General features: G+C 43.8%; 1 protein-coding gene and 1 pseudogene across 1 annotated transcript in view; both read left to right on the top strand.

Annotated features, from left to right (window-relative positions):
* Positions 1–2,905, top strand: part of LOC131848801 (rootletin-like) — a 66,601-nt gene extending 63,696 nt beyond the window's left edge. Inside the window, exon 20 of the mRNA XM_059198735.1 lies at positions 2,786–2,905. Within this exon, the coding sequence (XP_059054718.1) occupies positions 2,786–2,905 (120 nt within the window). The remainder of the gene's footprint in view (positions 1–2,785) is intronic.
* A 138-nt stretch (positions 2,906–3,043) lies between these two features.
* Positions 3,044–14,538, top strand: part of LOC131848800 (myosin heavy chain, cardiac muscle isoform-like) — a 35,654-nt pseudogene continuing 24,159 nt past the window's right edge.

Here is a 14,538-nt window from a genome sequence, read left to right as displayed (position 1 = left end):
AGACAAAAAAAACTATTATTTTTTTATATAAGTATCGCATATACTTTCATATACAGTAGTGGAAAGCTATTAATTTGAAATTAGAAATATACACTTTATTTGTACAGATGTTGATTTTGTAAGTTTGTGTGTTTTTCTTGAAAAAATTTAAGCATTTATTCCAAAAACTGCTATTTTATTGTTTTTATTAAAAACGATATATACTATGTAATATATGTGTGATATATATTGAAAAACCCGGACGACGTAGGGACTGACTGCCATTAACAACAAATTGGTTTTAATGTAGGACCAATTGAAAGCACTACGTTGACAAACGAGGCACAATTGCTCTGATTTATTGCAATATTTATTGGTACGGCAAACATGGATGTTTCAATGCAAAAATTATATAATACGATACAGCCTGTACCCGTGATACACTTTGAATATTTATTCTAGTACTCCCTAGAATAAATTTTCAAAGAATCATCGAAATTGAAAAAATACCTAATGTAGGTAATAGGATGTAAGGAAATAATTAGCTGTATATATATAGAGCCAATATAGTATATAGATATATATATAGAGTCAGTTTTCACTATAAATGGTGCATCACCTGTGCTGAAGGTATACGCTGGCGGGGCACCGGTGAAGAATCATAGGGTGACCATGATGTCAGGTCAGCAATGGGTTCACATTACTAACAATCCTCTAGTATTAGAAAGTTAACGAAATAACCAATGAGTCAGCGTACACTCACACTAGACAGTGGGAGTCGTTTAACGCGACCCTAATACGCGGGATGTTACTACAATTTGAGTTATATGCTTTATTTATAGGGCTGTTGCACAGTAACACATCTCCCCCACCCCTCACCCCCCTCTCCCCACACACCCACCGTAAAGCTATTCAATACTGCTTAAATTGAAGTTTATATATGTTAATTATCGTGTAAGGCAACATTAAATAAAAATGGCAAATCAATTATTACATTCCTTTATCTAAGGCATTCAGAGTAACCTGAAACGGAACGGCAGAGGCCATAGCCTAAGTAATCTTTGGTACATTGACAAGTAGATAGCCAAGTAGAGGCCAGAGCCTAAATAATCTTTGGGACATTGACAAGTAGATAGCCAAGTAGAGGCCATAGCCTAAGTAATCTTTGGTACATTGACAAGTAGATAGCCAAGTAGAGGCCAGAGCCTAAATAATCTTTGGGACATTGATGGATTGGACTGGGTATCGGGAGTTTGGAGTGTTTATTATTATAAAAACAAATAAGTGATAGGTAATTGTGAATAATGAAGCCATTGGGGGGTTTATTAGTTGGGACTGGGAGGACACCACAAGTAGTGAAAGTGAGTGTTAATGCGTTCTAAAAGAGCCCTTTAAACCTACAGCCGTGTAACAAGTCTCGGGCACTACTTGGGGTTCTCTCCTTGAACCATCGGTGGCCGGCATCAGGGCCTCGTCCTCATAACCAGTGGTTTTAAAATATGTATAAAGGATTTCCTATTCTATTCAATTTTAAAGTTGGCGTATACGCCGTTTTGACATTCTACACGTAACATATAAGGTCTTCAATGTTAGAAAGAAAGAATTTACATATTCATTATATTACGGATATTCGGATATATATCGCGACAAAGTACACGATATTTACGGGATCTAAACTTACCCATATTCTACAAATGACTTAGGCAATGAGCTAGTTATATACATATAGCTATATAAGATAGATGAATGGGCAACCCACGATGAATATGTTTTCAATAGCCCACACAACCAAATACGAAACCTGAAGTGTCCAAACGATATGTTGGACACTTTAGATGGAATGACAAACTCAAATGCATTGCCACTATTCCATTAATAGTTCAGTTTATGGAAGGTCTAAATAGTTTTTAATTTTTAGTGCGAATATCTCAAAACTAGTTTTACTTTACTTACTCCACATTAAGTCGACATTTATATCTGCTATGAAATAGGCGGAAGAACTTAGCGAACTGTAGTAGTTGGAGATGGACTGTGTTGGTCTAAGAGACTATGAACATACAAAGCCGACCTCTATATGTAAATGACAGAGAGTTTTACCTTTTAAATTGTTGTATAGATACAACAATTATATAAATACAAAAACATGACAGTTCATTTACGCAAAACGATATCCTGACCACAGCACTAAGAATTTTTTTTTTATTAGTCATCAACGCACATGTATATCAAAATAATAAGGCAAGTAACGGATGCAATGAACACGTAATCAGACGGTAGTTGGGCAACGTAATTGCCATCAGGTACTTACAGCTGACCCCAGTTGCACAAGTAGGAAGATAAACACCGCCCAAATATCTGGCAGCGGGCAACCCTACACAGCTGCGTGTTTACGTACAGGAGCCAGTTATATAGAACATCTCGGAGTCATGATTTTTGGATGCGGTATAGTAGGTTTTTTATAGTATAGAGAACCAAACGAACTTGCGGCTCACCTGATGGTAAGTGCACATGAGCATATGAGCACCGTAACACCAAGGGAATTGCAATTGCGTGGCCTTTTAGGAAGGAATAAGCTCTTTTTAATAAAAGCGAAATTTGCGACTATGGATGTATATTTATTACTCTTTCATGCAAAAACTGCTGAACTGTTTTTGATGAAACTTTACAGTAATATAGCTTATACAGACAAATATATAGGCTATAAATTTCATAAGGGTGAAACCGCTGGCACAGCTAGTATGAAATAAATGCGTTAGTTACCGCATCCATTGGCGTAACATTTCGTATCTCCGTTTTCGTACATCAGACAGCTGTCCCAGCATCCAGTCAGTCTCTCCCGATGCTTCACAGCGTGTTATGCTGCCGCAAGGTCTGCGTCGCGTCACCCATCAAAACACCATACATCGCACCGCTCTCTAGTGCATGAACTAGTATCGACTGAACCTTACCACTAATGTCACATTTATTCATCATTCCCCAAAATGTAGTTTGATAGTGATAGATAGTCGTGATGAATTAGTGCGTGTATGTATATATAATCGGTGATGATTATACGTGATGTGTGATGTTTGTGTGGGGTTATATTAGGAAGTACATTGGCATGGGACTACCGGATCTGACGGTGAGTCGGTTTTGTTACTTCATTTACGGTCGTCTCTATTTTCGTTGTAATGTAACAGATGATAAAGTTTTAACAGATTATCAAACGTTTTAATTGAACGCCGTTTATAAAGTTTTGTTTATGATTTTGAACTGTTTCGTAGTCTGTATTTTTTATATATATATTGGAGACAAACAAGTTGATTTAGTATATAGATAGAATGAAAATATATTTAATATTTTTTCAGTGAAGAACAGGTTTCGTACCAGATAAGTTTCTTGCTCGTTCTTTTTGGTTGAGGTTTACATTTTGAATGTGTGAATGTGGAATAAAAAATGTATATTAAAAAGCGATTATAATGAAATTTATTTCATCCAATAAATATTGTTATAATTTCTTTTAATTACTAGATCGGAAATCTTACTTAAAGATTTTCGATCGAAAATCTCTGTTAGTCTTAATCTCTCTAGGAGTGCATTAAAACAATAATAACAATGAACAACCCATATACATAGCCCCATAATAAGCAGAGCTTGTGTTGTGGGCGCTAGACAACGTGTTACATAAATACTTAAATATGTATATTTTATAAATACATACATTGAAAATACCCAGATTGGTACTAACATCATACTCATGAATATAAATTTTCATACAGTGCTTGAAATAAAACCCAACCCATCGGAAGTAAGGCAGTGTGGTAAACCACTAATGATATATTACTTTAAAAAAAAACTAATATTTAAAAAGTTAACAGGAAACAATAACACACATATATACAGCTCTAAAATAGATAACAGAGTATATATTCAATAACACTATAAAAAAATTGTAATAAAACTGATATTATTTAAAAAAAGAATACTAATATTTAAAAGGTAACAGTAAACAAAAACACACATATATACAGCTCTAAAGTAGACAATAGTGTATATATTCAATGACACTATAAAAAAAATGTAATAAGGCGGATATTAGTTTAAAAAAAGAATACTAATATTTAAAAAGATAACAGTAAACATAAACACACATATATACAGCTCTAAAGTAGACAACAGAGTATATATTCAATAACACTATAAAACAATTGTAATAAAACGGATATTATTTAAAAAAAGAATACTAATACTTAAAAAGATAACAGCAAACAAAAACACACATATATACAGCTCTAAAGTAGACAATAGTGTATATATTTAATGCCACTATAAAACAATTGTAATAAAACGGATATTATTTAAAAAAAGAATACTAATACTTAAAAAGATAACAGCAAACAAAAACACACATATATACAGCTCTAAAATAGTCATCAGTGTATATATTTAATGCCACTACGAAAAAAAATGATGTAAGGCGGATATAACTTAAAAAAAAAGAATACTAATATTTAAAACGTTAACAGAAATCAAAACACATCTAAAATAGAATATTAAACATATTCAATGCCACTACGACAGTCCAATGCGACAATATTGTACAAGTGATATTCATTTTGTACAAACTGTACCCGCGACTTCATCCGCGTGGAATATAACTTTTTGTTCTAAAATAAAATGGTTTTTCTAAAATAAAAGTAGCCTACGTTATTCCTTATTATATCAGCTACCTGCCAATAAAGTCCCGTCATAATCGGTCCAGCCATTTCAGAGATTAGCCGGAACAAACAGACAGACAGACAAAAATTGTAATAAATGTTTTTTGGTGCATGTATCGTATATATATTCATATGCATGCACACACTCCAATTTTATTTGTATGTATATGTATGTAGATGTGTTTAATCTTTGTTGGGAACTATTCACGGCCCATCAGAGCAATTGTGGTTGCCAACGTCGCAATGTTATGTACATTAGCAGTATGTATAAAATGCTTCATGCGTTATTGTTGCCAATTTAAAGTCGATCTAGACATGGTATATTCATTTTCCTAGCTTCCGAGAGTTACTTCAAATATTTGAAAGATTTTTAAATAGAAATAAATAGTATTGAATTTTTTTTTATAAATATTTCCTAGATTTCAACTGAAATTTAAAACGAAAAGAAAGTAATGCTAATATATTTGAAACGAAAGACTTTTAAAAGAATTAAAAATTATATATATATTGAGTATAATTGTTAAACTATATTTTATGTTGCGGACCACGAGTCGGCATCGAAAATATGTAAATAAATTTGTGTAAAAATTTGTATTTTTCCAGTGTTTTGACTATTGTTTAGGTTAGACTATTGTTTGTACCATATACCCTTTGTAGCGGCATAGATACTGTGAATTCTATGTCCGCCCATTGTGTAAATTCTTAGGGATCACAGCTTTAGTGTAGCCTGAACATGTGGCATTTAGTCGCACGTGGTTTTTTGTAGTTTTTTGTGTTGTTACTATTGTATTTAATTTTAAATGTGTGCGTATTCGCTGTTCCGGCCCGTCGGTCACCGACATGTGCAGGAATTGTCGGGAGGGTGGGACGGCCGACGCGCACGGCTCGGCGGGGGTGGGGAAGGACGCGCTCGGGCGCCCGTAAAAGGCGGGTTGGTTCTCGATCGCGCTCTCTTACGCATACGCCACCGACGAAGAACCACCGCCGGCGCAACGACCAAGAAAACCCCACTCCGGCCGGCCGACCCATAGAATAAGAAACAAATTGAAATACAGTCCACATATTTTGAAAATCGAAGACCTTTTAATTGTGTACCCCACAATTTTGTGGTCCTTCGAGCCGGATATCAAGACTGAAGATCACCCAACGGTGCGACGAATCGCCGTGGAAGATCACCCAACGGTGCGACGAATCGCCGCGGAAGATCACCCAACGGTGCGACGTACCTCGCCGAGGAAGATCACCCAACGGTGCGACGTACCTCGCCGAGGAAGATCACCCAACGGTGCGACGCTAGCAGCTTACCGAATTTAGCTGCCGTCGTAAGGTGAAAACTTGAGGGTGCAGCGAGGATAGGATAAATAACGTCTACGCCATATAGGATAGATAACGTCTAAGCGGTGTGTCCGCGGCTCACATCTCTTACCACCTAACGGTGTCAAACGGTCGGAGTGTGGGTTAACGCCATTGAGCGGTGCAGTGGGTGGTGTGTCACTGCCGGTTGTTGCTTGTTACCGTGGCGCAACCGAATAGCACTATTACGCCTGTACGTGTGTATCGTATAGCGGGGGCCGGACTGTAGGCACTGCCAAAGGGGTCGGAAAGTCCGAACCGGCCCTGAGCGCCCCGTCTGTACATACGCACCACTGCGGGGTAATTCCTACCCTCCTATCCCCATAGTCCATCCCCTCGGGTGTTATCCTGAGGGATTGTTAGGGACGGTTAGGTAGGTAGGGACCGGTAGGTTAGGGGCTTGCATATAGAACACGATGCCGACTACGAGAAGCCAAGCCCCGGGAGCAGAGAAAAAGACCACGCGGGAAAATGAACAGACAGAAGCGTCCCCTTCAGAAACCACGCAGATGTCCGCGTCCGCCGCGCCGTCGAGCGCGCCACAGGCACAAGCCGCCCGCGCCGCGTTTACCTCGGACTCCGCACCGGCGCCACCGTCGCAGCCGCCGACGACAGATGTACGTCCGGCCCGGGCCGCGTCGGTGCGATCGCGCCGCTCTACCGCTAGCGGTATAGCTAAATTAAAGAGGCTGGAGTACGAGGCAGCGCTACAGATGGCGAAATTACAGGCTGATTTAATTAGAAAGAAGTTGGCAGCCGATGTCGCCGCGGTACATGAAGAGACCGATAGAGATAGCGTGTGCTCCGAGGAAGGTGCCGGCCTGCAACGTATAACGGATTGGTTTCAACGTACCGAAGTACGGGGGGAGCAGAGAATTAATTCCCCACCGCCTACGCAGAAAGAGCCAACAGAAAGGCAAGCTTCACCGCCGAGGACGCCGAAGCAAAGACGGAGGTCCCCCGCTCCTGAAGCCGGGATGCAAGAAGGATTCACCCGGTTGGCCAAAGCTATTGAACGAGCTGTGGACGAACGAGCGGATAGGGTAGCGCCGAGGCAAGCCCAAGATCTCCCGATCTTCAGCGGCGAAGCAAGTGAATGGCTAGCGTTTAAGGCGGCCGTAGACCAGTCTACAAAGACGTACAGGATCACACCAGCGGAGAACCTGGCCAGGCTGAGGGCCTGCTTACGTGGAAAAGCGAGAGAGACAGTCGCAGCGTTACTCGTATCCGCTACAGAACCGTCGCAGATCATGAGGACGTTGGAGCAGCGGTACGGCCGGACAGAGGCCATCATCGACCGCGCCCTCAAAGATCTGAGAAGGATGCCGGTAATAGGAACATCGACAACAGAGGTGATTGACTTCGCCATTAAACTACAGAACATCACCACCATCGTCGCGGATATCGACAGGGGGGCGAGATTTCTACATAATCCCGCGCTTGAGAGTGAAGTGTCAGAGAAGCTGACCCCTCACTTACAGGTCCACTGGTGTCACTACGCTGAAAAAAAACAAGGAGGACACTAGACCTACGATCATCAAGATGGCAGAGTTTTTAATGAGCGAAGCCGATCTCATGACCCGACATCTGCGAATAGCATCACCAACGAGACGAACGAGCGCGCTACCCACGAAGCAGCCCCCGAAGCAACCCACTAGGCAACCCATACCGAAAGCAACGATGTCGGCACCTCGGCGACAGATGACGGATCGTGGCGCGGCCGTATACGCCGCCGTAGAAAAGAGCGAACAGAGTACCGAATGTCTCTGTTGCGGCGCCGCACACGTAACGCCGAAGTGTAAGAAGCTGAACGACATGTCGTTATCGGACAGATGGGAGTGGGCGAAAACAAATAAGATGTGCTTCCAATGCATGAACAGCACGCACAGAAAGTTCAAGTGTAAGGCACGCAAATGTGGTGTGAGAGAGTGTCGTAAGCCACACAACGCCCTGCTGCACCCCCAAGAATAGCCGCCGAAGCGGCAAGAGGACACCGCGATTACAGCCGCAGCACGCTTGCCAGAGAACAGCCAAGTGTTGTTAAAGGTGTGTCCCATCATCGTGAAAGGCAAGACGGGACGCGAAGTAGAGACGTACGCGATGCTAGATGAAGGCTCGACGGTTACACTCATCGATGCGGAGATCGCAGAACAGATCGGAGCCGAAGGTCCGACGCGATCTCTGAGAATTCAGGGAGCAGCCTCGAGCTGGCACGAAGCCTCAAGCCGAGTGGCTGATGTCATCATCAGAGGGCGACACCATACGGACGAAGAACACTCGGTGAGGGCGCGTACGATCCGGGATCTCACCCTAGGAACGCAGCGAGTGAACCCGGAAATACTCGCGTACGGACACCTGCGACAACTCACTTGCGACCAAGTGTGCTACGAAGATGCCAGACCCAAGGTCTTGATCGGGTCAGACAACTGGCATCTGATTGTTACGCGGAAGCTGCTCACAGGAAGGCACAATCAACCCGCAGCGTCGCTGACACGACTGGGATGGGTCATCCACGGAACGGTACCCAGAAGTGTCGTGGAAGACGAGGAACATGTCCTCCACGTGCGGTTGACACAGCGCAACGCCGAGCCAGACATGCGGCATATAGAGGGCATAATAAAAGCGCATTACGACATCGACGCGTTGGGTATATCGTCGAAGAGATTACCCATTGCTAAGGAGGAGCGCGCCGTCGCCACATTCAACCGCACAGCGACGAGAGTGGATGGGCGATACGTCGTAGGATTGCCGTGGGAGAGAGATAACGTCGCTCTACCTCCCAGCTACGACATGGCAGCGAGCCGACTGAGGGGAATAGAGCGGCGGATGGATCGCTCTACGGAATTCCGGCTGGCGTATACCGCGGAGATAAACAAGTTGTTGGACAAGGGTTACGCCGAGGAAGTAACCGACGACCGGTTCAACAACGACCGCGCGTGGTACCTTCCCCATTTCGGAGTGACGAATCCGAATAAACCCGGAAAGCTGCGACTCGTATTCGACGCCGCGGCCCGTTCGAAGGGAATGTGCTTGAACGACGCACTGCTGGATGGGCCAGATATGCTACGGTCGCTTAACGGTGTGTTATACCGTTTCCGCGAGAAGCCCGTAGCTATCACGGCGGACATACGAGAGATGTTCCTGCAGATTAAGATACGGGAAGAAGATAGAGCAGCACAACAGTTTCTGTGGCGAGGAGATGACAGGATTAACCCGCCGCAGAAATACGTAATGACCTCAATGATTTTCGGGGCGAGGAGCTCACCGTTCATCGCACACAGCGTTCGAGACAGGAACGCGGCAGAGCACCGAGAGTCGCACCCGTCAGCGTACACCGCCATAACAAGGAACCACTACATGGACGACTGGGTCGATAGCTTTGACTCCGAAGAGGAAGCAGCCCGCGCCATACGAGAGGTAGTAGAGGTTCATGGCGGGATAGGATTCACGCTGGCGGGTTGGAATACAAACCGACCGAGCCTGCTAGAGAATGTGAGTGAGGACCAGCGAGCGAGGACGCCGAAGGAACTGGGAGCCAACGCACATCCATACGGAAAGACATTGGGGTTATTGTGGATGTCAGCCGAAGACCAGCTGGCGTTCAACACCGGCATGCCACGCGTCCCACGAGAAGTGAAGCACGGCACGCGGATACCGACGAAAAGGGAAGCCCTAGGAGCGGTGATGTCATTGTTCGACCCGCTCGGGCTGCTGAGCCCTTACACCATCACGGCAAAAATCATCTTGCAGGCGCTGTGGGTGCAGAAGGTCGAATGGGATGACCCTCTGCCCGCCGAGGAAGCGCGGATGTTCCAGGAATGGAGAGATGACTTAGCCTATATAGAGGAACTGAGATTGCCGCGATGGTATGGCACGAACGACAGCCAACGGTCGCAACTGCACGTATTCACGGACGCAAGCGAACAGGCATATGCCACAGCCGCGTATTGGAGGACGGAACGCGAGGATCGTAGCGTTAACGTCGTCCTGGTAGCAGCCAAAGCGAGGGTAGCGCCCATGAAAGCGCAGAGTATACCCCGGATGGAGCTTCAGGCGAGCCTGATAGGAGCCCGACTGGCCGCTGACATATTGAAAGAACATAGTCGCGAGGCCGAAGTCTTCCTATGGACGGACTCGAAAACGGTGCTACACTGGATAAGGAACGACACCGTCAGATATACTCCATACGTGGCTCATCGTTTGGCAGAAATCGCCGAACTGACGAAACCGACACAGTGGCGCTGGGTACCGACTGCCCACAACGTAGCCGACGACGCGACCCGCGCGGGATACACACAAATGACCGCTGCCGACAGATGGTTTGTCGGGCCGGCATTTCTGTACGCTCCGGAGCAAGAATGGCCTCATGAGAGCGAGCCCGTCCCAGCAGAGATGGTAGCACACGTCCGGGAGGAGACAGAACCCGTGATCGACATTGCACGGTTCTCTTCATATGACCGAGTGAGGAGGACCATGGCGCAAGTGCTACTGTTCGCAGATAAATGCAGGCGACGGGCACAGAAGCTAGGCACAGAGCATTTCGCCAAAGCGGAGCAACTAATAATACGGCAGGCGCAACAGGACAGTTTCCCGAAGGAAACGCGGTGTCTACGCGAAGGAAAGACCGTAGACAGGACAAGTCGTCTGTTCCGCCTGGATCCCGTTTACAAGGATGGCATAATACGCTTGAACGGACGTATAAACGCAGTACAGGTGCCGCTAGAAATGAAGAATCCACCCATACTGGACGGAGCGCACCCGTTGGCGCAGATGATGATTAAGAGAGAACACGAGCTACATCATCATGCCGGCAGAGAACAGACGGTGAACACCCTGCGCCAATACGTGTGGATGCTGCGTTTAAGGCCGACCGTCAAGACCGTATTACGCAAATGCACAACATGCGCCGTACGCCGGAGGAACCCCGACGTCCCAGTGAAAGGGAACTTGCCAAAGGAGCGACTCGACGCATACGCCCGGCCGTTTACAAGATGCGGTATGGATTGTTTCGGGCCTATGTGGGTGACGATAGGTCGCAGGCGAGAGAAGCGATGGGGGCTCCTATTCACGTGTATGGTCACCCGGGCCGTGCATATAGAACTCATAGCGGGGTTATCGACCGACTCTGCTATAATGGCGATACGACGCATGGCAGCGCGTCGCGGCTGGCCACGAACCTTTATGTCGGACAACGGAACGAACTTTCGCGGAGCCGACGTGGAGCTTACGACTGCGTTTAAGGAATGGCTCCCTGAACTGGAAAAGTACGTCAGCAACAAGAGGATAAACTGGCGGTACAGCGACCCGGGCGCACCGAACCAAGGAGGAGCGTGGGAGCGACTGATAAGGAGCGTGAAGAGAGCGCTAGCAGTGGTACTGCACGAGCGGGCGCCGAGAGAAGAGGTGCTCGCAACGCTAATGACGGAAGCAGAACACACCGTCAATTCACGCCCCTTAACCCACGTCTCAGTGCGACCCGAGGACGAAGAGGCGCTGACCCCCAACCATTTTCTGATGGGCTCAGCCGTCGGCCTACCGTACGTAGGTACCACCGACGTTGCCGACCGCAGAACGTGGCGCGCAGCACAGGCGCTCGCGGATAGATTCTGGCAGCGGTGGTTACGAGAATACCTACCGACGCTGACGCCCAGAGACGACGTACGACGGAGCACGGCAAACATCAAGCCGGGCGACATGGTTTTAATAGTGGACGGCCTGCTACCTCGCAATCTGTGGCCGCGCGGGCAAGTGGAGCGCACCTATGAGGGGCCCGACGGCGTGGTGCGAAGTGCGGACGTGAGGACGCGAGGGGGAATTTTTCGAAGGCCGACCCGAAGGCTAGTGGTCCTCCCTAGGGATAAGGGCTGCGAAGATCTGCGCCGGGGGGAGGCTGTTGCGGACCACGAGTCGGCATCGAAAATATGTAAATAAATTTGTGTAAAAATTTGTATTTTTCCAGTGTTTTGACTATTGTTTAGGTTAGACTATTGTTTGTACCATATACCCTTTGTAGCGGCATAGATACTGTGAATTCTATGTCCGCCCATTGTGTAAATTCTTAGGGATCACAGCTTTAGTGTAGCCTGAACATGTGGCATTTAGTCGCACGTGGTTTTTTGTAGTTTTTTGTGTTGTTACTATTGTATTTAATTTTAAATGTGTGCGTATTCGCTGTTCCGGCCCGTCGGTCACCGACATGTGCAGGAATTGTCGGGAGGGTGGGACGGCCGACGCGCACGGCTCGGCGGGGGTGGGGAAGGACGCGCTCGGGCGCCCGTAAAAGGCGGGTTGGTTCTCGATCGCGCTCTCTTACGCATACGCCACCGACGAAGAACCACCGCCGGCGCAACGACCAAGAAAACCCCACTCCGGCCGGCCGACCCATAGAATAAGAAACAAATTGAAATACAGTCCACATATTTTGAAAATCGAAGACCTTTTAATTGTGTACCCCACATTTTATATTATTAATAGTGTTTAGGGTTTATAGTAAGCTAGCTAGAAGTACTTGATTTTTTTTCCTAGTTTATGACTGCAAATTCTGGCAGTTATATTTTTGAAAGATTTGTATTGAATTCAAACAGTATCGAGTTTAATTATTAAACTGTATGTTTTTATTAATAGTAGTTATGGGGTTTATGGTAAACTAGTTTTCCGCAGTGCTGAAATAGAAATAGAAATAGAAATAGAAATAATCTTTATTCAAATAAACTCATTACAAGCACTTTTGAATAGTCATATTTTGATTCTACCACTCATTCGGAATGCAGATTCATCACAAGAAGAATGAGCAAGAAACTTGTGTGTTGCTCTTTTTAATAGATGTTTTTTTTTATATAAATAATTACAGTATAACAAGTAAGAGGCATGCGATAATCAACATAGAAGTCGCTACGCACTCATTATTAATGTAATCAGATAATATTGTCAGTGCTATAGATTTAAAGTTTTTCTATAAAAACATTATTATCGTTAACGAATTCTTCAATTTTATAGTAAGCTTTTTTGCAAAGGAACTGTTTTATTTGACATTTAAATCTTTTTTCTGGCAGATTTATAACAGACTCTGGTATTTTATTGTAAAACCTTACGCAATTGCCATAAAACGAATTACTAACTTTAGCCAAACGACATTTAGGTAAAATCAGTTTGTTATTGTTACGTAAGCTTTTATTAGTGCAATCACTAACTCTTTTGAAACTGTCTATATTCCTTCTGGCATAGATGATATTTTCATAAATGTATTGAGAAGCAACGGTGAGGATATTTGATTCCTTAAAACACTCTCGCAATGATGCTCGCTGATGCTCGTGGACTCAATTAGAAATAATCTTTATTCAAATAAAGTAACTATTTTACTTCATATAAGTAATCTTTTAATTTAATACTGCTCATTGTAAACCAGACTCATCATAAAAAGAACGAGCAAGATACTTGCGTGTTGCTCTTTGAAATAAGTCTTGTTTCTCGCTGATAATGGTTTTTTTTAAAATATATGTTTTTATATGTCTGTTACAAAAAAGAATCCAATACAAAAAATGTATTTTTTATTATATTATCGTATGATTTGATGTGTATCTATATGTGTAGGGAGTATAGTGGAGTATTTATCTTAAGAAGTTAAAAAAGGAAATATTTTGTAAATTTGATGCCCATTTGATGGTAGATGCTTACAGTAGCCTATGAAACACCAGGGTATCACGTGCGCGTTGTTAACCCTTAAGATACCTTAATAATAGTGTATTCTTATTTATTACAAGCTGTACCCGCGACTTCGTCCGCGTGAAATTAAATTTTATTTTTCAAAAATAAAAGTAGCCTAAGTTACTGCTTATTACATCAGCTACCTTCCAAAAAAAGTCCCGTCAAAATCGGTCCAGCCGGAAAAAACAGACGGACAGACAGACAAAACTTGTACAAAATGTTATTTTGGTATATGTACCGTATTTATATTCATATGCATGTAGTAAAAAACGGTTATTTCAATATTACAAACAGACACTCCAGTTTTATTTATATGTATAGATTCGTAAAGTATATTAACTTAAAGTGAAGTACTAGTTCTGCGGTATGGTATATGAACACATAATTATGTAGTGGAGACTCATATGACTAATTTGATAACCCAAACACGATTAACCCAATGACATTTACAGACCTCTTTACAGCGACATACAAACTGTGTCGCACTGATATATTTAGCTCTCAGTTGACTGGGTTAGTTTAAACTGTATGTCATACAATATTTTGTATATGACACTCATGTCTTTACTAAATATAACTGGTAGTCAAGGTTATATTATTATGTTTTCTGGGGTATTTTAAATTATTACTATTAAAAAATGACGACGATGTACTGTCATGAAGTATTGGTATGTGCTGCATTACCCATTTATTTTTAAAATTTCGCGTTTAGCACACAATATCTTTATAGAGTTCTTGTCAGTTGTCTTCATCACGAAATCACTTCGCACTGACGGTAGATTTGACATATTATACGAGTCTGTAA

The sequence above is a fragment of the Achroia grisella genome, unplaced genomic scaffold (genome assembly GCF_030625045.1).
Source record: "Achroia grisella isolate CSIRO2021 unplaced genomic scaffold, CSIRO_AGI_Agris_v1 utg592, whole genome shotgun sequence".
Lineage (NCBI taxonomy): Eukaryota > Metazoa > Arthropoda > Insecta > Lepidoptera > Pyralidae > Achroia > Achroia grisella.
The sequence above is the reverse complement of the archived record's forward strand: the minus strand, read 5'-3'. Positions and strand labels throughout refer to the sequence as shown.